Below are 26800 nucleotides of genomic sequence, written 5' to 3'. Positions count from 1 at the left end.
GTTCAATCCCTGGCCTGGCTCTGGGTTAAGAATCCAGCATTGCCGTGAGCTTTGGTGTAGGTTGTGGACACAGCTCAGATTTGGCATTGCTGTGGCTCTGGAGTAGGCTGGTGGCAAGAGCTCCAATTAGACCCCTAGCCTGGGAACCTCCATATGCTGCGGGTTCGGCCCTAAAAAGACAAAAGACTATGTATATATATACACATAGAAAAATAGAATTGGTTACCATTTCCCCTTTGGAGGTTGACTATTTGACCTTGTGAAATAATAGAAAATATATATTGGTCTTTGCCCCCAGTTCCTGGAACAGATCTCTTGAAACCCTTGTAATTCCTCCATGATAAAAGCACTAGGAGTATCTCTCGTTCTATGCTCGCGACTCTGGGTGGCCTCCTGGATGGGGGTTGGTCACCAAACCGACCAAGCAACGTTGAGAAGCTTGCAATTTTTCACCCCACGCTCCATCCTCTAGACGGGAGAAGGGCTAGGAATGGAGTTACTAACTAAACATGCATCGCATGAGAAATGCTCCATAAAATCCCAATAGTAGTGGCTTTGGAGAGGTTCCTGATGGGTGAACACATTCCAGTACTAGGAGAATCACACCCCCCCATCTCCATGGGGACAGAAGCTCCTGTGCTTAGGCCTCTCCTACATCTCACTGTGTGTATCTCTTCACCAGGCTGTTCATCTCTATGCTTTATTCATATTTTTTAATGAACTGGTAAACAAGCGTTTTCTTGAGTTCTGTGAGCCACTCTAGCAAATTAACTGAATCCAATGAATCTGCTATTTAGTTGTTATACTAATGTTATTTTCTCAACTTGCCAAAATACCATGGTTATATAAAATATTCACATGATAGGAAGTCAAATCAAGGTATATATGCACTCTTAATAGTACTTTGTGACTTTCAATGTAAATCTAAAATTTTCCCAAAATAAAAGTTTATTTAAAATAGGAAAAAAAATAGGTAGTATATTCTTCGCCAATTATATCTCAGCATAACTGTAAAACATAGGTATAATCTAATGTTATCCCTTGATGTCTCATCTTGGGTATATGCCTAGGAGTGGAAATGCTGGATGACATGGCAACTCTTTTTAGGTGTTTGTTTCCTAGGCTAGGTGTCAAACTGGAACTACAGCTGTTGGCCACAGCCACAGCAACGCCAGATCCCAGCCATGTCTTTGACTTGCGCCACAGCTCATGGCAATGCCGGATCCTCATAGAGACTAGTTGGATTTGAGCCACAAAGGGAAATCCTGTTTGTTTTTTTAATGGTACCCACAGCCTATGGAAGTTCTGGGGCCAGAGGTTGCATCCAAGTGGCAGCTGCAACCATGTGGGATCCTTTAACCCACTGCGCTGGGCTTGGGGTCTAACCTGCACCTCTGCAGCAGGCAGGGTGCAATTACATTCTTCACCCACTCGCCATAGCAGGAGTTACTATTTTTAGTTTTTTGAGGAACTTACATTCTGTTGTCCATAGTGGCTGCACCATTGTACATTCCCATCAACACATAGGAACTGTTGCCTTTCTCCACACGCCCTCCAGCCTATGTTATTTGTAGACTTTATAAGATGGTCATTCTGACTTTGTGAGGCGGTCTTTCATTGCAGGTTTGATTTGCAATTCTCTGATTATTAGTGATGACTGTACTTCCCCGAGGTCCCAATCCCAGTCAAAATTTAGGCTTGTCTCAGCTCTCTCTTTTCCTCTAGAATGTCATCACCTGTTTCACACTGCCAGTTTTTAAAAAAAATCTTATTCGGGCCTTAAAAGCTGCTTCCTGGAGTTCCCGTCGTGGCGCAGTGGTTAACGAATCCGACTAGGAACCATGAGGTTGCGGGTTCGGTCCCTGCCCTTGCTCAGTGGGTTAAACGATCCGGCGTTGCCGTGAGCTGCGGTGTAGGTTGCAGACGCGGCTCGGATCCCACGTTGCTGTGGCTCTGGCGTAGGCCGGTGGCTACAGCTCCGATTAGACCCATAGCCTGGGAACCTCCATATGCCGCGGGAGAGGCCCAAGAAATAGAAAAAAAAAAAAAAAAAAAAAAAAAAAAAGCTGCTTCCTGCAAGAAATTTACCTCCAAATCTTTCTGCGGATGTCCGATTACCTTTTCTTTTTCCAGAGTTCATTTTCTGCTGCTACACCAGCAGTTTAACTCTTTGTCAGTTTCTAAACCCGACCCCAATATAAAGTATAAAATAAAGGCCACCGGGATATTCCTTTACTGCTCAGTCCCCAAGGCGAAGTTTAAGTAGCTCCATACTTTCTTTAGAAACCTCGCGTTTCTGAAAATCGGCTCATTTCCTAAAGTGTGGACGTGGCAAAAAATGAGATTAAATTCAGCGGCTTCTCACTTTCCCAGCCACCCCAGGTTCCCTCCCGGAAGCCCGCACCCTCGGCCTTTTGTACGTAAAGTGTCCCAACGTGGCCGCCCACTGGCGCCCCGGCGACCGGGCGCAGACATATTGCCTTTCTAGGAACTACCGGAAACCCGTTCTTCCGCGTTTCCACAAACGTCTCAGACCCAATTCAGCCGCCGTAGGTGGACGGAAAATGTGTGCGACAGCCAAGTAGAAGCGGTTCTTGGAAGGTGTTAGGTTTAGACTCCTCTTGCTGGCTGGAGAAAATCCGGTCAGTGTGTGCATTTGTCCCTTGAAGTTTTGTGTGTGTGTGTGTGTGTGTGTTTTGACCCATAGAAGGTTTGTCTCTTACAGGGTGATGTCAACGCATAGGGTGGACGCCGTGTAATGTGGACTTAACGGAACAATTGCCGAGTCTGGTGAGAATCACCAAAGTAGAAGTATTTGAGAGTAACCGGGACCCGTCTGTCTGTGGTTGGAGTACCTTGCGGAGGGTGGTCTTTAGAACGATTAAGAATTTGTGGAGATCAGCAACCAAGTCCGGATCAGCAGGGTATGGGGGTCTTTGCAAATCACTTTGTTAAGGGTGCAGGTCGTATTTATGATGAACACAGGTTTTGGTTGAGGTTCGAGAATTAATATGGGGTTCGGTGTTATTGGTGCTTCCTTGGATGGTCATCTAATGGGTGTCTGGTCCAGATTTCGGATTAACAAGGGAGTGTGTAGTCCGTGTCTGTCGTACAGAGAAACTTGCTAGGTTTGGGCGCCTAGGATTCCTGGCTGTTAGTTGGGTTGAGGTTCCAACCTCGACCGCTGGGTACCAAGGCGGTATTCTGGGAGCAGCAGTTTGAAACTGCCTGGTTTTTAGCCTTGTGTTCGGGGCTTAAGTAACTGCTGACCCAGGGACTAATCCAGCCACGCCCATCCGTTGTGTTTCTCTTTGGCTGCTTTCGCCCTGCAAAGGTAGAATTGAGTTCTCAGGACAGATTTCAACCTTCATAGTAGAAACGTATACTGTCTATCCTTTTGCAGAAAATGCTTGCCAACACCTGCCCTCATAGCAATGAATAGTGTTGCTTATTTGCCCGATGTACATTCGCGCTTTCTTCTTCTTCTTTTTTTTTTTTTTTTTTTTTGGTCTTTTTGCTTTTTCTAGGGCCGCTCCAGCGGCATATGGAGGTTCCTAGGCTAGGGGTCTAATCGGAGCCATAGCCACTGGCCTATGCCAGAGCCACAGCAACGCGGGATCCAAGCCGCGTCTGCGACCTACACCACAGCTCACGGCAACGCCGGATCTTTAACTCACTGAGCAAGGCCAGGGATTGAACCCGCAACCTCATGGTTCCTAGTCGGATTCGTTAACCACTGCGCCACGACGGGAACTCCTCACACTTTCTTCTTTACTGACAGAATTTTCATTTTATTCATTTATTTTTTGTTTTGTTTTTCATATAATACTGGTACCATTATCTCTCCCCCCTCCCTTTTTTGCTTTTTTATTTTTATTTTTTTGCTTTTTTAAAGGCCTGCACCTGTGGCATATGGAAGTTCCCAGGCCAGAGATCCAGTCAGAGCTGCAACTGTCTGTCTACACCACAGTCACAGCAATGTCAGATCCGAGCCACATCTGAGAAGGTGTGTGGTTGTAGGCCAGCAGCTGTAGCTCTTATTTGATGCCTAGCCTGGGAGGTTCCATATGCCCCAGGTTTGGCCCTGAAAAGAAAAATACATCAATGAATAAATAAATAAAAATAAAAAAGAATTGTGCCAAAATATTTATCAAAGTATTTGTGCAGTTCCTCCCGCAACATATAATTTGCTTTATAGCCTGCTTTATGTGGCCTGTTGAACATTCTTTTCCACATCCCAGTATTATTGAGAGATTCTCCTGTGTTATCCCTTACAAGTTTTATGGATTTGCCTCACTCATTGAGACTGATAGTTCTCTGGCTACATGATTTTTGTGTATGTTGTGAGGTGGGGTGCCACGTTTTTCTCCCCGTCCCCAACCCCAGCGTGAATATCTGATTGTCCCTGGACCATTTCTTTAAAAGACATCCTTCTATTCTCCGTAGTGCTGCTTTGATTGTCAAGTCTTTATATAGGCAAGAGTCTTTATAAGCATTTTATTGTTCATTTGTTCTACTTATCTTTGTACTAATATTATACTGCCATAATTAAAGTAACTGCCAGAAGTAAAGTCTTCATAATTGAGCAGTTCTCTCAGTTTTTTTTAAAAGATGGGTATACTTATCAGTTTAGTTTCTGATTGGGGTTTCCTTGGATTTTTATATATATTTGAGAGACGTGACATCTTTTTTTTTTTTTTTTAATTTTATGGCCTCACCCACTGCATATAGAAGTTCCTAGGCCAGGGACTGAATCAGAGCCACCGCTGTGACCTACACTGCAGCTGTGGCAATATTAGATCCTTTAACGTTGTGCTGGGCCAGGGATCAAACCCACAGCTTCTCAATGACCAGAGCCACACAGTCATATTCCTAGCCCACCAAGCCACAGTGGGAACTCCCATGACATCTTTACGATGTTTGATTTTCTTAGTAATCTTTATAGTTCATATTTCCACTTATTTAAGTCTGTTAAAATTTCTCTCAGCATGCCTGCTTAGTATCAATTATTTATTTATTTTTTTGTCTTTTTGTCATTTCTAGGGTCGCACCCGTGGCATATGGAGGTTCCCAGGCTAGGGGTCTATTCGGAGCTGTGGGCACTGGTCTTTGCCAGAGAAACAGCAACGCGAGATCCGAGCCACGTCTGCAACCTACACCACAGCTCACGGCAACATTGAGCAAGGCCAGGGATCGAACCCGAAACCTCATGGTTCTCAGTCGGATTCGTTAACCATGAAGCACAAGGGGAACTCCCAGTATCAAATATTTTTGACAGTCTTCAAAATGATATTTATAAATTTTGTTCTTTGGTGGCCTGTTTGTTCTGTCAGAGAGGTGTCTTCAATCTTCTACAGGTAGTCTGGATTTAGTTTTTTTTTTTTTACTTTTTTCCCCACTGCACCTTCGACATGTGGGAGTTCCCAGGCCAAGTACTGAACTCACACCACAGCCACAGCTTGAGCCACTGCAGTGACAACGCCGGCTCCTTAACCAGCTGCGTGACAGGGGAGCTCCCTGGATTTGTTTATTTCTTCTTCTGGTCCATTTTTGCTGTATACTTTTCGGGGCTATATTGTTAGATGCGTAGAAAATTTGGAAAATTTTTATAATGTGCTGAATTGAACCTCTTACTAGTGAACATCGTTTTCTTTCTCTGAAGTAATTTTTTCGGCTTTTTGGTTCCTTTTGTCTCAGACCGTAGTTACGCCAGGTTCTCTGTTGCTACTCTTTCCATGGTTTATCTTTTCTTAACCTTCTCCAGCTTTCCATATCATTGTGTTTCAGGCACGTCACCTAAAATAGTAGTCTGTCGGGCTGTACATTTTATTTTATTTATTTTTTGGGGGGCATGCACCCTTGGCATATGCAGGTTCCCAGCCTAGGGGTCTAACCAGAACTGCTGGCCTATGCCACAGCCACAGCAAAATCCGAGCTGTGTCTGCCACCTACACCACAGCTCACAGCAACGTTAGATCCTTAACCTGCTGAGCAAGGCCAGGGATTGAACCTGCAACCTCATGGCTCCTAGTTGGATTCATTTCCCCTGCACCATGACAGGAATTCCAGGGCTGTACATTTTAATCCAGTCTGACAGGTTTGGAGTGTTTGTATTGGTGTAATTAACTGGCTTCCTTGTTCTGTTTAGACATAATGTAATTCTCAGTATTTTTTTTTAACACAGTCATCTAAGTGCACTGTGTTTGCCCTGCTTACTCTCTATTCCTTGTTTTCTCTCCCTCCTTCCCCCTCCTTCTCCCTTCCACCGCCCCCGCTGTTTTGAGTGAATTTCGTCTTGTTATATTGCCCACTTGTGGTATGAACAAAATTATGTACTTTGAGACAGTTTGGAGTTTTCATCATGACACTAGCGGTTTTTTGTTTTTTGTGTTTTTTTTGCATGGAAGTTTTTTTTGTCAAAAGCTTCCATTGTTAGCACTTTCACACTCTTCTCTGACAGTACTGGGCGGCTTCGAGCATCTCAAATTCATTTACCACTGTCCCAAGGATACTGTGTACTTCTTAACAATGTATTTAAAACCTCCTAAGATATGACCCGTGTTGCTTATCGAGAACACTTCTGCTTTGCCCGGTGCTTGGTTTTCAGGCTGCAGGGCGAGTGCTCACGGGCTTTCTTGGCCAGCGGGATGGGATCTTGTGAGGCCACAAGCACAGGGCCCTGAGCAGTGGGTGGGCATCGGGGGAAGGGGGCCCCCTGGGGGCGCAGTGGCGTCTGGTCCTGGAGATAATGTGCCCTCGGCTTGGCTTTTCTCCTCACCCCCCAGGTCCTGAGTCGTGGGAGCAGCAGGATCCTTTGCAGGAGGGAGGAGTTAGAGGCTTTGGGGTCAGCATTTCTGGGGACACGCTTGAGTGAAGACGGATTTTGGAAGAGGAACTTAGCAGATCCTGCGGACCGGCGGACAGAGCCTCCCTGTTGCCAGCTCTTTCCAGAGACAGAAGAAGATGATCCAGGCCCAGGTGCCTTTGGGTTTGGTTTATTCTTTTCTTTGCTCCCTAATGGATCTGTGTAGGCCTGTAAAAATCACTCCCATTAATCTGTAAAGTACAAATATGTATGTCTCTTATCTGTCTTATATAATTGTGTGTATGTGAATGTGGTTTTTCTAGGTTAACAAGAAGATTTAACTTTCTGCACATGATAGAAACTTTTTTTTGTTTTTTGTTTTTTTACTTTTTTGTGGACTTTTTTGCTATTTCTTGTGCTGCTCCTGCAGCATATGGAGGTTCCCAGGCTAGGGGTCGAATCTGAGCTGTAGCTGCCGGCCTACACCAGAGCCACAGCAACATGGGATCTGAGCTGCATCTGCGACCTACACCATAGCTCACGGCAACGAGGGATCCTTAACCCACTGAGCAAGGCCAACCTCATGGTTCCTAGTCGGATTCGTTAACCACTGAGCCTCGATGGGAACTCCGATAGAAACTTCTAATTGAATAAATGGGTGCTAGATGGCTGCCTGTACAATTAGGGAGTATTTTATTCAGCATTTGGTTCTTTAATGATGCATTAAATTAAAAACCCTACTAGATTACTCTATACAGCCTATAAAGCGGAAATGAGCAGAAGACCTTGAACGTGTCTCCCACATCATTGAGAGGACGTCACTTCGTTAAACACTCCTGTCATTCCAGGGAACCCTGACCCTGGAGGATGTGGCCGTGGACTTCACGTGGGAGGAGTGGCAGCTCCTGACCCCCGCGCAGAAGGACCTGTTCCGGGACGTGACGCTGGAGAACTACCACAACCTGGTGGCCGTGGGTGAGGCCGGCTCCCCTGTTTCCCTCGGGGGTCCCCAGCCTGTGGCCTTTCCCTTCGCAGCTTCCGAAAGCTCCAGAGTGTCTGTGAGGCTCTGCAGGGTAGATTCTCTGTCCGTCTCTGTCCCAAGGGAAGTGGGCGTCTTCTCCCTTCTCCCGAGAGGGAAGCCTTTGCTTTGTAGATGTATGTGATAATCGTGATTTATACCAAGAAATCTATATATTTTCCTATATATATAAGGTTCCCTCGTGGCCTCCTCAGACCGTTGGAATTTCCTAAGTTATAAGAGGTAAAGGAGAAATGGGTGTCTTTTGTTATTCATATAACACGACCCCTTCAACCACATCTGAGTTTAGTTTATTTCATTTCATTCTAATTTCATTTTTTGTTTTTTTAGGGCTGCACCTGAGGCATATGGAGGTTCCCAGGCTAGGGGTCTAATCAGAGCTACAGCTGCCGGCCACAGCAACGTGGGATCCGAGCCGAGTCTGTGATCTACACCACAGCTTATGGCAATGCCGGATCCTTAACCCACTGAGGGATATCAGGGATTGAACCTGTGTCCTTACTGATGCAAGTCAGATTCGTTTCTGATGAGCCATGATGGGACCTCCCTGAGTTGATGTTAATGAGGGGATTTTTAGAAAGCTACCTGATCACCTAAGAATGGAGGCTGATTGCCCAAAGGACAAACTATGATTAGAGGGTCCCACCCCCACATCCCCTCTGGGGAGGAGAGAGGGGCTGGAGTTGAAACAGCCACAAATGGCTAATGGTCCAGTCAAGCAGCCTGTGTCATGGGGCCTCCACCAAACCCCACAAGGACGGGCTGGGAGAGCTTCCAGGAGGTGGCCACACGGAGGGGGCGCTCCCAGTAAGAGCAGGACCCTCTGCGTCCCTCCCACCCTTGTCCTGTACCTTCGTCCATCTGGCTCTTCCTGAGTCGTATCCTTTTATAAGAAGTGGTGACCGAGTAAGTCAGCTGTCTTGCTGGGCTCTCTCTGCCGCTCTAGCGAATTAGTTGAACCTGAGAAGGGAGTCTTGGGCTCCTTTGATGTGCTCCTGGTCCATCAGAAGGAGCCCAGGAAACAACCTGAATTTATAGTTGGTGCCAGAAATGCAGCGGCTGAGGCAGCGTCTTGTGGGACTGTGTTATCTGACACTGTCCCCTGGTAGATTGTGTCAGAATCGAGTTAAATTGTAGGACAGCCTGTCAGTGTCTGTTGGTGTCTAAGAATTCCTTGATGTTTGGAAAACCCATATACGGTATCCAAAGTGGAGTAGAAGTACCTGGAGTTCCTGCTGTGGTGTAAGGGGATTGGTGGCATCTCTGGAGCACAGGGTTACAGGTTCGATCCTCAGCCAACTATGGCAGTAGGTCACAACTTTGGCTCAGATCTGATCCCTGGCCCAACAACTCCATATGTATCAGTGCGGCCAAAAAAATAGACAAGTAAATAAAGAAGAAAGAAGTGAAGTAAAAGTATTGATAGAGGAGGAGACACATGGGGGTATGTTTTTTCTTCAAAATGTGAAATATTTTTTTTTGGTCATTTCCAGAGCTGCAACCATGGCATATGGGGGTTCCCAGGCTAGGGGTCTAATCAGAGCTATAGCTGCCAACCTATGCCATAGCCACAGTGATGCCAGATCTGAGCCTTGTCCGTGACCTACACCACAGCTCACGGCAACACTGGATCCTTAACCCACTGAACGAGGCCAGGGATTGAACCCACCGCCTCATGGTTCCTAGTCGGATTCGTTAACCACTGAGCCACAACGAGAACTCCAAAATGTGAAAATTTTTTCTCGCCAAGTGTAGTATTCTGTGGTCTTCACAGACCCCAGGCCCTATTCAGTGTGTCTCAAGCTGGTGTCGTTTCCCTTGAACAGGTTATCAAGCCAGCAAAGCTGACATCCACTCCAGGTTAGATCAAGGAGAGCAACCAGGGGCGACGGAGGCTGATACCCACTCTCGCACCCAGTCAGGTGAGTGAGAGACACCGAGATGACAGCTGTGCACATCACATTGTCATCGGTCAGAGAAGTGTCACAGCTGAGGGTTGGAGGCTTGGGAAGCAGGGCCTTCGGGCCCCTCCCCCGAAGTTAGACCTCTTTTCCTTTGTAGCAGTTTGGAGAGAAATATGTCCCTTGTTTAGGAAGGCTCTCCTTCTTCTAGGATCTATTTCTTCTTCTTCTTTTCTTTTTTTTTTTTTTTCTGGCCATGCCCAAGGCATGTGAATATTCCCAGGCCAGGGATGGGATCCATGGCACTGCAGTGACCCGAGCCACAGCAGTGACAATGTTGGATCCTTAACCCACTGAGCCATCAGGGAACTCCTGTCCCTTAAACTCCTGTGCATCCTCCATCCTGGCTGTCCAGGGATAGCCTCAAATGCTCCTCACCCAGAGCCTTTTTCTTTAAAGGAATCTGCTGGAGTTCTCTTGTGGCATAGGGAAAAAAAATAGAGTCTGCTGTTCATGACTTTTTTAACTAGAAAAGTTATTTCAGGAGTTCCCGTCTTGGCTCAGTGGTTAACGAACCCGACTAGTAACCATGAGGTTTTGGGTTTGATCCCTCGCTTCGCTCAGTGGGTTAAGGATCCAGCGTTGCCATGAGCTGTGGTGTAGGTTGCAGCCACAGCTTGGATCCCTTGTTTCTGTGGCTGTGGTGTAGGCTGGCAGCTGCAGCTCTGAGTCGACCCCTAGTCTGGGAACCTCCATATGCTGCAGGTGCAGCCCTAAAAAAAAAAAATTATTGGAGTGTAGTTGACTTAGAAAATTTTGTTAGTTTCAGTTGTATAGCAAAAAAATATATATATATTTGTTCCTTTTCAGATTCTTTTCCTATATAGGCTATTACACAGTATTGAGTAGATTTCCATATTCTATATAGTACGTCCTTGTTACCCATTTATTTTTTATACATTAGTGTGTATATGTCAATCCCAACCCCCTCATTTTTTTTTTTTTTTTTTGTCTTTTTGCCTTTTCTAGGGCTGCTCCTGCGGCATATGGAGGTTCCCAGGCTAGGGGTCTATTTAGAGCTGTAGCCACCGGCCTATTCCAGAGCCACAGCAACACGGGATCCTAGTTGCATCTGCGACCTACACCACAGCTCATGGCAACGCCAGATCCTTAACCCACTGAGCAAGGCCAGGGATCGAACTTGCATCCTCATGGATACTAGTCAGGTTAATTACTGCTGAGCCACAACAGCAATTCCTTCCTCTACATTTTTTGACAGCCTAGTATTTGCTGGAAGGTAAGAGCAGTGAAAAAAAGCACACAATTAGATCCCAAGATTTTAGTTCAAGAGAAAGGAGTCAAGAAATTAATTAACATAAACAGTTGAGGAATATCCCTTGGAGGGTAAAAAGGGCTGTGATAAAAATTTCGTCAGCATGATGGAAGAGTTGGTGCTGGGCTACTCTTTTTGGCAGGGAACACCTCTCAGATATGGTGCCTTTGAGTTAAGAGATGCAGGAAGTTAGTGGGCTGCTAGGTCAGGAGTTTTCCAAGGAGAGAGGGTGGCAAGTTCATAAGCCCAAAGCAGGGGTAAGTTGAGAAACATTAAAAAGCCCGTGTGGCCCTTAAAAACAAACACCCCCCCACACACACAAAAAACCGTGTGGACCAAGCAGAGCACGCTTTCAGGAATGGGATGCCAGGCACGCAATGGCAGCACGGGGAGGGGAGAGTGAGATTGGTCACACACTCCATTTCAAGGATCATGATTTTAGTCTCCATAAGATGAGAAAACACAAGTACCTGAAGGCCATGAAACCATTTACATTCTCAAGGATTCCCTTTGGCTTCTCTGTAGAAGGCAGACCGTAGCGGGCAGGGGTGCAAGCAGGAATGCCACCTAGGACAATATTGTAGAACATGGGAGAATGCTTGGCTGCAGCAGGGGTTGGGAGGGGGTCGTGGGTCAGATTCTGGAGATGAGATTGGAATTTAAATAAATATGGGCTAGGAGAGGAAGAAATGGATGGAGGTTGACGGTAAGATTTTGGGGGTCAAAAATACTGTCAGGGACATCAAGCATCATGGCTGCATCCTCAGTGCTTGCACTTAGCCTTGAGCTTTAGGAATAAGAAATCTTTGTTCAGGTGGCTTGAGCAGATGGATGAGGAATGTAAGTAGTCCCTGGGTAAGGAATGTTCCAGAATAAACCTGGAAAGTTCAAAGCCCTGAGATAGGAGCGTGTCTGAAGAAGCATCTTCATTCTGGAGGAAGAAGGGCCTCCCCATGAATCCATTGTTGTGGTTGGCATGAGGAGCACTAAGAACATGACACAGGGAGTTCCCACTGTGGCACAGTGGGTTAAGAATCCAACTGCAGTGGCTTGGGTTGCAGAGGAGGTGGGGCTTCCATCCTCAGCCTACAGCAGTGGGTTAAAGAATCCAGTGTTGCTGCAGCTAGGGTGTGGGTTGCAGCTGTGGCTCAGATTCATTCCTTGGCCTGGGAACTTTCATATGCCACTGGTGCGGCCATTAAAAAATTAAAAAATTTTAAAAAGAAAATGATACAGCAAAGAACTCCAAGTGCATCTAACTTACAATCTCCAAAACAAAACTGATTTCCCAGCCCAGATCTCCACCTGCCATCTCCATCATAGTGTAGCATGAACTTTCTGGAGAAGGGTTTCCCACAGAGCTTGTTTGGATGGAGCAGAGAAAGCAAAAGGCTAGATACACAGGGGCACTGAGGGGGTGGCTGGGGGTTGGGTAGCAGGTTGCATAAGGGCCTTTCAAGGACATTTTAAGATCTTGAGAAGACATTATAGAGAGTTTTTTGAAAAAAATTTTTTTGGTGGGGGCTGGTGCTGGGGTATGCCCATGGATTGCAGAAGTTCCTGGGCCAGGGATAGAACCCATGCCATATCAATGATCTAAGCTACTGCGATGACAATGCCAGCTCCTTAACCCACTAAGCCACCAAAAACTTTAATTGCGGAGTTTTGAATAGAGGAGTCTTGATGTAATTGATGCTCAAAAGGATCTCTTTGGCTAATGTATAGAAAGTAGGGGCAGTCATGGGAGGGACTGGAAGGCCAAGTAGGAGGCCACTGCTGTGGTCTAAGAGTGATTGGCTTCATGAAGGTGGAAGGGGAGGGTGTCAGTCCGATTCTGGGGGGGCAGGCGGGATTGATCATGACAGTGGATATTGTGTGTGAGTATGAGAAATGGATGGTAAGTTTTGTTATAACTAAGGAGAAGAGTGGAGTTGGCATTGACTTTTGGAGATGGCAGGTGGAGGAGGGGATCTGGTCTGGGAAATCAGTTTTGTTTTGGAGATGGTAAGTTAGATGCACTTGGAGTTCTCTGCTGTATCATTTTCTCTTTAAAAAAAAATTTTTTTTTCCTCTTTTTTCTTTTGTCTTTTGTCTTTTTAGGGCCACACCTGCAGCATGTGGAGGTTCCCAGGCTAGGGGTCCAATTGGAGCTGTAGCTGCCGGCCTATGCCACAGCCACAGCAACGCCAGATCCGAGCCGAATCTGCAACCTTATACCACAGCTCATGGCAGTGCCTGGATCCTTACCCACTGAGCAAGGGTAGGGATCAAACCTGCAACCTCATGGTTCCTAGTTGGGTTCGTTTCTGCTGTGCCATGATGGGAACTCCAAAAAATTTTAATTTTTTAATGGCCGCACAAGTGGCATATGGAAGTTCCCAGGCCAGGGATTGGATCCGAGTCACAGCTGCAACCCACACCCTAGCTGCAGCAACACTGGATTCTTTAACCCACTGCTGTAGGCTGAGGATGGAAGCCCCACCTCCTCTGCAACCCAAGCCACTGCAGTTGGATTCTTAACCCACTGTGCCACAGTGGGAACTCCCTGTGTCATGTTCTTAATGCTCCTCATGCCAACCACAACAATGGATTCATGGGGAGGCCCTTCTTCCTCTAGAATGAACCCTGATTTCCTCCTTCTCTCTCCCCATCGCTCTTTCCCACCAGTTTCCCCAAGCTGCAGCTGTTTTCCTTGAGTCTGTCTCTGCCCTTTAAACTGGTTTTCCCCAACTACAGTGTAGGCTCCCTCAACAGGAGGAATACGTTTATGAGTCCCCAGCACTAGCACTGTTCTTGGTACACAGTAAAGATCTGTGGAATGAATGAGTCTGTCCTTCACTGATCAATTGATTGATTATTGCTTTTTTTAGGGCCAGGCCTGCAGCATATGGAAGTTCTCAGGCTAGGGGTTGAATAGGAGCTACAGCAGCCAGTGTACACCACAGCCACAGCAAGGCCAGATTTGAGCCATTTCTGAGACCTACATCACAGCTCACTACAACATCAGATCCTTAACCCACTGAGGGAGGCCAGGGATTGAACCCACATCCTCACGGATACTAGTTGGATTTGTTTCAACTATGCCACAACAGGAGCGCCTTCCCTCACTGATTTAAATAGTGACCCTGCAAGTTGCTCATGGGAAATTGCTTGCATTTTATAGGCTTTGCATGTTTTGCAAGACCAGTATTTAGAAAGTTGCCAAATTTCTTTTTTTTTTTTTTTTTTTTTTTTTTGCTATTTCTATGGGCCGCTCCCGCGGCATATGGAGGTTCCCAGGCTAAGGGTCGAATCGGAGCTGTAGCCACTGGCCTACGCCAGAGCCACAGCAACGCAGGATCCGAGCCGCATCTGCAACCTACACCACAGCTCACGGCAACGCCGGATCGTTAACCCACTGAGCAAGGGCAGGGACCGAACCCGCAACCCCATGGTTCCTGGTCGGATTCGTTAACCACTGCGCCACGACGGGAACTCCCAAATTTCTATTTATTCCTCGTGAATCACTAACTTTGTTTTTACATTAACTACTTTCACTTTTTGGTTTGTTTGTATTGTTTGTTCCTATGTGTGGGCGATATTAAATATTGATTTTTATTTACACTTATATCAGAGGGTCATCACTTAAAAAGACTCCTCACATCAAGGTATTTTAAAATAATTCATCTTTCTTTTCCTTCCTAGAAATCTGGAAAGTTGATGATCACCTGCTTGAGCACTTACAAAATGAGAGTGTGGAGAAGAGACGAGAACAATGGCACAGACACAATCCACTGGAAAATTCTGTTCATCAAAGCAGAACTAATTTTCTGGTCAGGCAAAATCATATGTTTGACTTACACAGAAAAAGTATGAAATCAGATTTAACTCTACTTCCCCAGAGCAGGGGCTGTGAAATAAAGAACTCTGCTGAGCTAAGTGGAGATGGCACATCCTGTCTCCATGCTAACAACAAACAGTTTCATACTGAAATTAAATTCCCCCAAAGCCAAAAACTCTTCAGCACTAAGCCCCAATTCAACGAGCATCAGAAAACTCAAAAAATAGAGAAACCTCATGTATGTGGTGAATGTGGGAAAGCTTTCATCAAGAAGTCTTGGCTCACTGATCACCACATCATTCATACAGGAGAGAAGCCCCATCAGTGCAATCTCTGTGGGAAAGCCTTCTCCCGAAAGTTCATGCTCACTGAACATCAGAGAACACATACAGGAGAGAAGCCTTATGAATGCATTGAATGTGGCAAGGCCTTTCTCAAGAAATCCCGGCTCAATATACATCAAAAAACCCATACAGGGGAGAAACCGTTTATATGTAGTGACTGTGGGAAAGGCTTCATCCAGAAGGGGAATCTCATCGTACATCGTCGGATTCACACAGGCGAGAAACCTTACATATGCAACGAATGTGGAAAAGGCTTCATCCAGAAGACATGCCTCATAGCTCATCAGAGATTTCACACAGGAAAAACTCCTTTTGTGTGCAGTGAATGTGGAAAATCCTGTTCCCAGAAGTCAGGTCTCATCAAACATCAGAGAATTCACACAGGAGAGAAACCTTTCAAGTGCATTGAGTGTGGGAAAGCCTTCACTACAAAGCAAAAGCTCATTGTCCATCAAAGAACTCACACTGGAGAGAGACCCTATGTCTGTAGTGAGTGTGGGAAAGCTTTTGCCTACATGTCTTGCCTTGTTAAACATAAGAGAATACACTCAAGAGAGAAAGGTGGAGCTTCAGTCAAGGTGGACAGTCCTCTCCCAGAGCATCACAGCTCCCCACAGACTAGCGCTGCCATACAAGAGAAAAGCCTTGTTAATTCGGTGACTATGCATCTGCCTTCTGTGGCCCCTCAGGCATCAGTGAACATCAGTGGGCTCCTAGCAAATCAGAATGTCATCATAGTGGGACAGCCTGTGGCCAAGCGTGCACCTGCCAGAGATAATGGAGGGTTTGCACAGGAGAGAAGCCTCATGAATGCTGTGAATGTGGTTGTGCCCCCAGTGGTCAATTATGTCTTATTTTATGTCACAGAAAGCCAGTCGGAAAGAAACTCAGAGACACATTATGTATAAAAGAAAGAAATTTTGGGGCAAAAATGTCTAGCTCATATGATGGCTGAAAAATATACACTGAGAGAAATTGTATAAATGCTGAGACTGGGAACACGTGATGTACTCATCCTGTTATGTGTGCATTGGTACAGAGGCATAATCTGACGTTACCCCAAACATACACATCAGTTGCTCAGTTAAATGACGCCTGAGTCCAATTATGTGGAGGAAATAAGTAGGTAAAGTTTTTAAGCATATACAATAATTTTTTTTTTTGGTCTTTTGTCCTTTTTAGGGCCATACCCGTGGCATATGGAGATTCCCAGGCTAGGGGTCGAATTGGAGCTGTAGCCACCAGCCTCTTCCAGAGCCACAGCAACGCCAGATCCGAGCCATGTCTCCAACCTCCACCACAGCTCATGGCAACGCCGGATCCTTAACCCACTGTGCGAGGCCAGGGATCGAACCTGCAATCTCATGGTTCCTAGTCAGATTCGTTTCCACTGCACCACAATGGGAACTCCATATACAATAATTCAAATTTGTATGTGGGAGCTTGTTATGAACAAAAGGCCACAATAGGGCAAATGCTGGATTGATGGGGTAAGAGATGTGAATCTGTCAATTCCGTTTCCCCAGGCCAAGGTGAAGGATTAAGTGAAAACTGAGTTATCGACCTTAAACTCTGAGAAATGTGTATTATGCAGTGGGAAGTTGATTGAGCCAGTTTGATTGAGTCTTAGATTGAATCAGTTTGTTCATTTACTGAGTATCTGTCGAACACTTCCGTTTTACTGGGTCCCGTTCTAGGAACTGAGGATGCGGTGGTGACCAAACCAGGAAAAGCCCATGGTCTCCTGGAGAAAGCTTTGAGGTAACTGGATTATCTTTGAGTGGTGTACCTCTACACATAGCTCATCTAGTAGGAGGATGTAAATATGTACCCAAGGTGAAATAGTCCTTTTCTTAGTCTTTCTGGTCGCCATAAGAGAATACCATCGTCTGGGTAGCTTATACAGACAGAAACTTCTCACTGTTCTGGAAGCTGCAAAGTCCAAGATTAAGGTGCCAGCAGATTTGGTGTCTAATTAGGGTTCCCGGTTCATAGAAAACAGTCAGCTCACTGTGTCCTCACATAGCGGAAGCGGCAAAGGAGCTCTCTGGGATGTCTTTTGTAAGGGCACTGATACCAGTCATGAGGGCTCCACCCTCATGAGCCAATCACCTCTCAAAGACCCTACTTTTTTACTTCAGATTCTTGTCCCTTATATGTTATTACAAAATTTTGGAGTTCCTGTCGTGGCCCAGCGGTTAGCAAACCCGACTGGCATCCATGAAGATGTGCGTTCGATCCCTGGCCTTACTCTGTGGGTTAAGGATCCAGCGTTGCCGTGAGCTGTGGTGTAGGTTGCGGATGTGGCTCGGATCCCGAGTTGCTGTGCCTGTGGTGTAGGCCAGCAGCTGTAGCTCCGACTGGACCCCTGGCCTGGGAACCTCCATATGCTGCAGGTGCAGCCCTAAAAGGCAAAAAGACAGAAAAAAAAAAAAAAGGTTAGTTCCCTGTGGTATAGAGTAAGCCTTTGTTGGTTATCTATTTTATATATAGTGGTGTATTAATCCCAACTCTTAATTTATCCCTTATCCCCCCTTCCCCAGGTCCCTCTTCTTAATACTTTGGATTAGGCCTCCAAGTATGGTTTTTAGGGGGAAGGGCACAAGCGTTCAGTCCATAGCAGATATGGAGTATTGTTTCAAGGGATTATGATAGTTCTTGTTTAAGTGGTATATTATTTCGAGGGAAGACAAGGGACTACTCTTCATGGACTTTAAGCACTTTAAGATACAAGCAACTTTTTTTTCTTTTTAGGGCTGTACCGGCGGCATAAGGAGGTTTCCAGGCTAGGGGTCGAATTGGAGCCGCAGAGTGCCAGCCTACACTACAGCCACAGCAACACAGGATCCAAGCTGAGTCTGCAACCTACACCATGGTTCACGGCAATGCTGGATCCTTAACCCACTGACCGAGGCCAGCGATTGAACTCATATCCTCATGGACACTATATGGGGTTCTTAACCCACTGAGCCACAACGGGAACTCCCACGAGTAATTTTTTTAAAGCCCAAGTCTTCTTTCCTTAGTAGATTAAAATTCCTTGGGAGGGAATGTCCACTATGATGCAGTGGTCTAATGATCTGGCTTGTCTCTGTGGAGGCATGGGTTCAATCCCTGGCCTGGCACACTGGGTTAAGGATCTGGTGTTGCTGCAGCTAGTGTAGATTGCAGCTCTGCCTTGGATTTGATCCTTGGCCCCAGAACTTTCATATGCTGCGGGATGGCTGAAGAAGAAGAAAAGCTTCCTTGGGAGTTTGCTGGTGGCCTGGCATTTAGAGATACGGCATCGTCACTGCTGTAGCCTGGGTCATTGCTGTGGTGCAGGTTGGAACTTCCATATGCCATGGGCCTAGGGGAAAAAAAGATTATTTGATAGTTTTTTTTGCTATTTAAGTGTTTGAAGGTTTTGTGTTTTTTGTTTGTTTGTTTGTCTTTTCTAGGGCCACTCTCTCAGCATATGGAGGTTCCCAGGCTAGTGGTTGAATGGGAGCTGTAGCTGCCAGCCGACACCAGAGCCACAGCAACACGGGATCCGAGCCTCGTCTGCAACCTACGCCAGAGCTCAAGGCAATGCTGGACCCTTAACCCATTGAGGAGGGCCAGGGATCGACCCCGCAACCTCATGGTTCCTAGTCGGATTTGTTAACCACTGAGCCACGAAGGGAACTCCTGAAATTTTTTTTTTTTTTTAAAAACAGGGAGCTCCCTGGTAGACTAGTGGTTAAGACTCGGCACTTTCACTGCTGCGGCCTGGGTTCAATCCCTGGTCTGGGAACTGAGATCCCACATCAAGCTGCTGCACACCATGGCCAAAACCAAAAGAAATTCAGGGTTAAAGAAGGAATAAAAATGGAAGTAACAAAAAGTTTTAAATAATCAGTTGCTCAGTGGCAGTGAGCCACGTTTCAAGTGGTCGGTAGTTATGGGTGACTAGTGGCTACCGAGTTGGACAGCACACTCAGCGAAATAGTTTGTACCTAAATATATAGCTGAAAAGTATATACTGAGAGAAACCTGTCATCATTTCTATCATCCTAGAAAGTTACATCGGAGAGCCCTGGTTGACATGATTTTACAGTTCCCAGCATGGAAAAAGAACCAATTGGAGTTTCCGTTGTGGCTCAGCAGAAACGAATCTGACTAGTATCCACGAGGATGCAGGTTCGATCCCTGGCCTTGCTCAGTGGGTTAAGGACCCGGCATTGCCGTGAGCTGTGGTGTATGCTGACAGCTACAGCCCCGATTCAATCCTAGCCTGGTCCCTGGCCTTGCTCAGTAGGTTAAGGACCCGGCATTGCCAAGAGCTGTGGTGTATGCTGACAGCTACAGCTCTGATTCAACCCCTAGCCTGGGAACTTACATATGCCTCAATACGGCTCTAAAAAGGCAAAAAATTTTTTAAAAATTATCTTTTTTTGGGGGGGGGGTGCACCCGTCGCATATGGAGGTTCCCAGGCTAATGGTCGAATCAGAGTTACAGCTGCTGGTCTACACCACAGCCGCAGCAATGCCGGATCCAAGCCGCAGTGTCTATGACCTACACCACAACTCACGGCAACGCTGGATCCTTAACCCACCGAGTGAGGCCACGTATCAAACTTGCATCCTCAGGATTTTACTAGTCAGATTAACTTCTGCTAAGCCATGACAGGAACCCCATCCAATTATCTGTTGATTTGGAAAGGTGATGAACGAGCTGATGGGCTGATCTGAGTATTTGGTCACTGAAGGGAATGAGCCATTGGAAGGCGGTTCCAAATAACAGCTGTGTCTTCTCCAACCTGCTGTGATCTGAGACTTGGTCTAAACTGGGCAAAGCAAAAGTGAAAGGGGATCCTTAGCATAAATAGAATAAAAAGGAGGAGACTATAGGAGATAGGAGGTGACTTTTTTCTTTTTTTCTTCTTCTTTTTTTGGGCTGCACCCATAGCACGCGAACGTTCCCAGGCCAGCGATCGAAGCAGTGACCTGAGCCACTGCAGTGACAACACTGGATCCTTAACGGGTAGGTTACCAGGAAACTCTGAGGTGACCTTTTTTTAAAAAATTTTCTTCATCAGAGTTGATTTACAGATTTCGGTCAAATTCTGCCACACAGTAGTGACCCACTTATACATATATAAACACACACACACACACACACACACACACACACACACAGAGTTTATCTCACATTCTCTTCTATCCTGTTTTGTCGCAAGTGATTGAACCTCATTGCTTATCCATTTTAAATGTAGCAAACTCCGAGTCCATCCCACTCCCCTGCCTCTGCCCCCGCCCCTGGCACTGGTAACCACAAGTCCCTTTTCCATGTCTGTGAGTCTTTTTTTGTTGCAGTGACAGTCTTTTTGTTTGTTTGTTTTTGTTTTTTAGGGCTGCACCTGCAGCATAGGGAAATTCCTGGGCTGGGGTTGAATCAGATTTGCAGCTGCCAGCCTACACCACAGCCACAGCAACACTGGATCCAAGCTGTGCCTGCGACCTGCACCGCAGCTCACAGCAAAGCCCAGTTGCTGGTGCACTGAGCGAGGCCAGGGATCAAACCTGCATCTTCATGGATGCTAGTCAGATTCATTTCTGCTGCGCCACAATGGGAACTCCTGAGGTGACATTCTTTTTATTTTTTATTTTTATCTTTTTGTCTTTTCAGGGCCGCACCCGTGGCATTTGGAGGTCCCCAGGATAGGGGGTCTAATTGGAGCTACACTTGCCGGCCTACACCACAGCCACAGCACGCCAGATCCAAGCCATGTCTTCGACCTACACCACAGCTTACGGCAGCACCGGATCCTTGACCCATTGAGCAAGGCAAGGGATTGAACCCGAAACCTCATGGTTCCTAGCTGGATTCGTTTCTATTGCGCCATGATGGGAACTCCCGAGGTGACATTCTTAAAGGAGGTTATGAAAAACCTTTGTTCACAGGGCTGTGACCCTTGAGAGCTGCCACCATTTCCAGCTTCACTGTTACCTTCGGAATTACGATATGTAGCTTTCTCCTCGTTATTCCTTCTCCCTTTCCTGGGATTAGGGCTCCTGGCTTCTCAATATCCAGAGTTCTTTCCCTTCGTCTCCTAACTGTCTGTACTTACCCACCTATCCAAATTAGAAACAGTGAGTCTTGCTCATAGGGAAGGAAATGGAAATTTGCCAGGCTGTGGCTCTCTCAGAATTCAGTCTGGAATGCTGGCTTATTGGGTAATTGACTCCTTCAGATCTGTTTTAAAGTACCAACAGTGTATTCCACGCTGAAGATACATCAGCAAACACCACAGGCGAGGGAGCAGCCTTTATGGACCTTCCAGTAGAGTGAGGGAGAGTAAATGGATTGTAAGTCAGCAAGTGGTAAGTCCTCCCAAGAAAAATAAAGCCTAGTAATAGTAATTGATAGTAATGTACTGGTAATAATGGGGGCGGTCCCCCCTAATCAGCGCTTCTGGGTATAATTGAGCAAAGACTCAAGTATTGCGGGGAGTCACCCACGACTATATTTGTAACCAGTGAACATCCCAGGACTGTTTCTAATGATTCTTTACGACAGGCTTCCTGACTCAGATTCTCGGAAACTGAATGCAGATCTCCCAGCCATATTCCACTCCTAAACCAGAACTCTTGGGGCTGGAGTTGTTTTTTTTTTTTTTGCTTTTTCTAAAAATTTAATTTTTTTATTACTCAATGAATTTATTACATTCATTTATAATTGTACAATGATCATGACAATCCAATTTTATAGGATTTCCATCCCACAGCCCCGGGTTTGGAGTTTTTTGCAATGTCCCACACCTAATTTTGACATTCTTTGCCCCAATCTTAGATTAATGCCCATCACCACTTGCAGGTTATGAGACGTTATGATGAGATGGATTTGGGCTGTGTTTTTCCCATTGACTCCAGACCTGTACTGGCACCACTTCTGGGGGCCTTTTCCTGAGTTGCCAGTCCCAATCACAACTGAGGCTGGCTAGCCCCAGCAGCTCTTTTCCCTTCTCTCTCAATCTTTTTTTTTTTTTTTCCCTTGTCTTTTCTAGGGCTGCACCTGTGGCATATGGAGGTTCCCAGCTAGGGGTCTAATGGGAGCTGTAGCAGCAGGCCTACACCCCAGCCACAGCAACGGAGGATCCGAGCTGACCTACACCACAGCTCAGGGAACCGCCTGATCCTTAACCCACTGAGCAAGGCCAGGGATCGAACCCCCAACCTCATGGTTCCTTGTTGGATTCGTTAACCACTGAGCCACAAGGGGAACTCCCCTCTTTTCTCTTCTTAGTGGCCAGCCCCATATTGTACCAGTTTCTGGGAATCTTTTTCTGTTATTAAAAACAACTTCCTGCAAACTATTTTCCTGCCAGAAGCTTTCAGGGGCGTCTCTTTACCGAATGTATTCTCTCTCCCATTTTTAGGAGTGCGTCCTTCGTTGCCATAGAGACAACCGAACTACTCCGGTCGGAACTTTTTTTTTAAAAGATACAGGGCGGATCTTTTTTTTTTTTTTTTTTAAATACAGGGCGGATCATAGATGATGCGGCCGTATTACTTCTTCGCCTAGCCGGCTGAAAGTCATGTAGCCTGCACCATGTTAGCCTCGCGAAGCTTGAGACTGAAAATTTACCTATTTTCTGCAACAGTAGAATTGCGAGGAAATGAGAGCATCTCAGCGGCTTCTCACCTTTCCGTCCACTTCTGGCTTCTGGCTCCCAAACCCGCCCCCTGGCTTCTTGTATGTCAGGTAACCCAATATGGCCGCCCCCTTGGGCCTCGGCGAGGTGGGCGCGGACATATTGACCGGAAATCCGGTTGTCCACGTTTCTTCAAACTCTGCATTCCCTTTCGGCTGCCGTAGACGGAGCAGGACCAGTCGTAGCAGTTCACGGAAGTACGACGTTTAGGCTTCTGGTCGGTCTGGGAAAAATCAGGTTTGTGTGGTTTTGTCCCTGGGATTTTCTTTTTCTTTCTTTCTTCTTCTTCTTCTTTTTTCTAAATCACCAGTGTGGTTTTGTTTCGCCCAGGGTGACGAGTGGACTTGGTGGAGTCTGGACTTAACGGGATTTGGGGGGCAGAAGGGGAGGTTAGAAATACTGAGGTGAATGTATGTATTTAAAGGGAACCAGGTGCGAACCTGATTTGAGGGGAACCAGACGCGGGTTTTGTCTGTGGTTGGGTTTGGGGGTGTCCTGGGCGTCAGTACAATTGAGATTCTGAAGAGATCAGTGGCCTTTTCACAGGTGTCAGCGTATGGGCGTCTGCAGATCACTCCGCTTGCAGGGCGTCAGGTGGCGGTGACGTTCATCGTAGTGTCTGGTTCAGGTTGGGGATTGATTTGGGGCTTAATGGTATTGAGCCGGGGTCATCACGTGAGAGTGTGTGACCCAGATTTCTGATTAATGAGGAAGTGTGTCAGTGTCTGCGGTACCGAGAGGTTTGTCAGGGCCAAAGCTTTGGACAAGTAGGACCCCTGGCTGGGGTTTTGAGGTTTCAGCTTCGGCTGCTGGGACTGAAGGCAGTACAGGCCAGGGCAGTAGTTCAAAACCATTTGGTTTTTAGTGTTTTTTTTTTTTTTTTTTCTTCTCTGTGTGTGTGTTTTAAAAAAAATAATTTTATTGAAGTATAGTTGATTTGCAATATTACATTAATTCCTGCTGTACAGTAAAGTGATTCAACTATACACATATACATTGATTTTCATATTCTTTTCAATTATGGTTTATCACAGGCTATTGAATATAGGTCCCTGTGCCCTACAGTAGGACCTCGTTGTTTGTCCTGGTTCTTAGTTGACTACAGACCAAGGACTAAACCAGCAGTGCCCAGCTGTTTCGTATCATAGAGCAAAGGCAGAGTGTAGTCACAACAGACATTTTGGCTTGCAGATTCAAAAGCCCCTGTCTGTTCTCCTTGGAGAATATGTGTGCCAGGGCCTGCCCTCACCTCCTAATGTACAGCGTCGGGCGCTGTCGCTTAACTCCCCTGACATAAGGAACACTTTGCTCATTATCTATCCCTCCAGCAAGGTGACCTATATTCGAGTTTATTAGTAGGTCCTGGTTGCTCTTAGTCGTGTGGCTGAAGTTCCCACTGCTGGTGACTGAATTAGTCCTAAGAAATGAGCTTAGGGAGTTCCTGTCGTGGTGCAGTGGTTAACAAATCCGACTAGGAACCATGAGGTTGTGGGTTCGATCCCTGGCCTTGCTCAGTGGGTTAGGGATCCGGTGTTGCCATGAGCTGTGGTGTAGGTGGCAGATGCGGCTGGAATCCCGTGTTGCTGTGGCTCTGGCGTAGGCCGGTGGCTACAGCTCCGATTCAGCCCCTAGCCTGGGAACCTCCATATGCCATGGGAGCGGCCCTAGAAAAGGCAAAATGTCAACAACAACAACAAAAAAAAAGAAATGGGATTAGGTATGTGGGACATTTCTAGCCAGCTCTATATGTGTAAAAATCTATTTTGCACTTTCTGACAGAGCCTTTTCTTTTTTGAGGAAGTAATTCCTTTTTTCCATGTTGATAATGATGTTAACGAAAATAACAAATTTTCGGTGTCCTACTTTTTTTTTTTTTTTTTTTTTTTGTCTTTTTGCCTTTTCTAGGGCTGCTCCCATGGCACAAGGGGGTTCCCAGGCTAGGGGTCTAATCAGAGCTGTAGCCACCGGCCTCTGCCACAGCCACAGCCACACGGGATCTGAGCCGCGTCTGCGACCTACACCACAGCTCATGGCAGTGCCGGATCCTTAATCCACTGAGCAAGACCAGGGATTGAACCCGCAACCTCATGGTTCCTAGTTGGAGTCATTAACCACTGAGCCACCACAGGAACTCCTGTCCTCCTTTCTAGTGTTTGTAACCCATTCTCATTTCAGTGCATTGGCTCAGCTCTGCAGTACAAAGTTGAAAAGTGGGTCGACAGTGGTCATCTTTGTCTTGTTGCCTACTCATAAATTCACCTGCTCTGTTGTCCGGCATTGACATGTCTGGGGGGGGGCAAATCTAAGATTTCAAATTTAATGATATGAAGATGTTCGTAGTATTCTTTCAGACCAAACAAATCTATATTTTTTAAAAATAATACACTTCATTTTCGTTGTATCTATTTTTTTTCTTTTTACCACACCCACAGCCATGTGGGGATTTCCGGGCCAGGCATCGAACCTGTGCCACCACAGAGACAACACCGATCTTTAACCTGCCGCACCACAGCAAGAGCTCCCTCATTTTTACTGTATTTATTTTCATGGTCGTTTTCTGTTTCTGGACAAGTGATATTGATTTCATTCATTCATTCATTCATTTATGGCCAAGGTGTGCAGCGGTTTGATGTGGGGTCTAAATTCCCAGACCAGGGATTGAGCCCAGGCCACAGCAGTGAAAGCGCTGAATCCTACCCTCTAGACCACCAGGGAACTCCTCCCCCCCCCACAAAATCTGAATTTTTATCTGAGTTATAGCTCCTATTAGTTCCTTATATTCTTTATTTGCACTTTCTCTTTTGACTCCAAATATATCTATATTGTTGGTCTTTTCAGATAACAGGCTTTTAGTGTTTTTAAGCTCTTCCATTTCTTTGTTAGTGGAAGATCTACAAGTTAGTGGGTGTAACAGAAACATACGCATATATGTAGATATTACCTAGGCCAAGAAACAGAACACTGCCAGCACCCCAGTGGGGTTCTGTGAGCCTCTTGCCAGTTATATTACTTCCTCACACCTAAAGGCAGATAACATCCTGTCTGCGTGCAAGCACTTTCAGGCTTTCTTGGTGGTGTTATAGTTAATCATCCCTAATTGTTATAGTTTTGGTTTTGCCTGTTTTCAGCGGTATATCAGTGTAATTATGCACCTGCATTCTTTTCTGTTAGGCTCAATATTTGCAAAAATCATTCATCTTTTTTGCAGATAGGTTTCTTTTCTTTTTCCCCTCTGTGACAATGGTTGGGTGAATGTGTTATGTAAACATCCACACTGTCAATATTTTAGGATTTGCAAACCACAGACGTTCTCTCACATATGCTTTTTTTTTTTTTTTTGGTCTTATTTGTGATTTTAGGGCTGCACCCGTGCATATGGAGCTTCCCAGACTGGGAGTGGAATTGGACTGTAGCCACCGGCTTACACCACAGTTCACAGCAACTAGGATCCTTCACCCAATGAGTGAGACCAGGGATCGAACCGTTGTCCTCATGGATGCTAGTCGGGTTTGTTAATCACTAAGCCATGATGGGAACTCCTTTATTTTTGTTTTATAATCCTTTAAAAATGGAAAAAGCATTCTCAGCTTGCAAGCTGAACAAAGATGGTAGTTTTTCCATAGCCTTCCATTGTTCAAATATGTGGGTTTTCTACTACTATTGAAATGTTTGCATTTTGGTTTATTGTGAATAATGCTGCTGTGGAGATTCCTGACCACGTCCTCTGGTTCAAATAGGCCCTTTTTTTTTTTTTTTTTTTTTTTGGTCTTTTTGTATTTTCTAGGGCCGCACCTGTGGCACATGGAGGTTTCGAGGCTAGGGGTCGAATCGGAGCTATAACTGCTGGCCTACACCAGGGCCACAGCAACTTGGGATCCAAGC

General features: G+C 46.0%; 1 protein-coding gene across 1 annotated transcript in view; it reads left to right on the top strand.

Annotated features, from left to right (window-relative positions):
* LOC100737585 overlaps nucleotides 2495-26800 on the top strand; it is a 33021-nt gene continuing 8715 nt past the window's right edge. Inside the window, 9 exon segments of the mRNA XM_013998720.2 lie at nucleotides 2495-2642; nucleotides 2726-2924; nucleotides 6786-6978; nucleotides 7654-7780; nucleotides 9671-9766; nucleotides 14763-16148; nucleotides 23083-23115; nucleotides 23505-23546; nucleotides 24141-24250. Of these exon segments, the coding sequence (XP_013854174.2) occupies nucleotides 6964-6978; nucleotides 7654-7780; nucleotides 9671-9766; nucleotides 14763-16148; nucleotides 23083-23115; nucleotides 23505-23546; nucleotides 24141-24250 (1809 nt within the window). The 5' untranslated portion in view covers nucleotides 2495-2642; nucleotides 2726-2924; nucleotides 6786-6963.

The sequence above is a fragment of the Sus scrofa genome, chromosome 6 (assembly GCF_000003025.6).
Source record: "Sus scrofa isolate TJ Tabasco breed Duroc chromosome 6, Sscrofa11.1, whole genome shotgun sequence".
Lineage (NCBI taxonomy): Eukaryota > Metazoa > Chordata > Mammalia > Artiodactyla > Suidae > Sus > Sus scrofa.
This window is presented reverse-complemented; position numbering and strand designations above follow the sequence as displayed.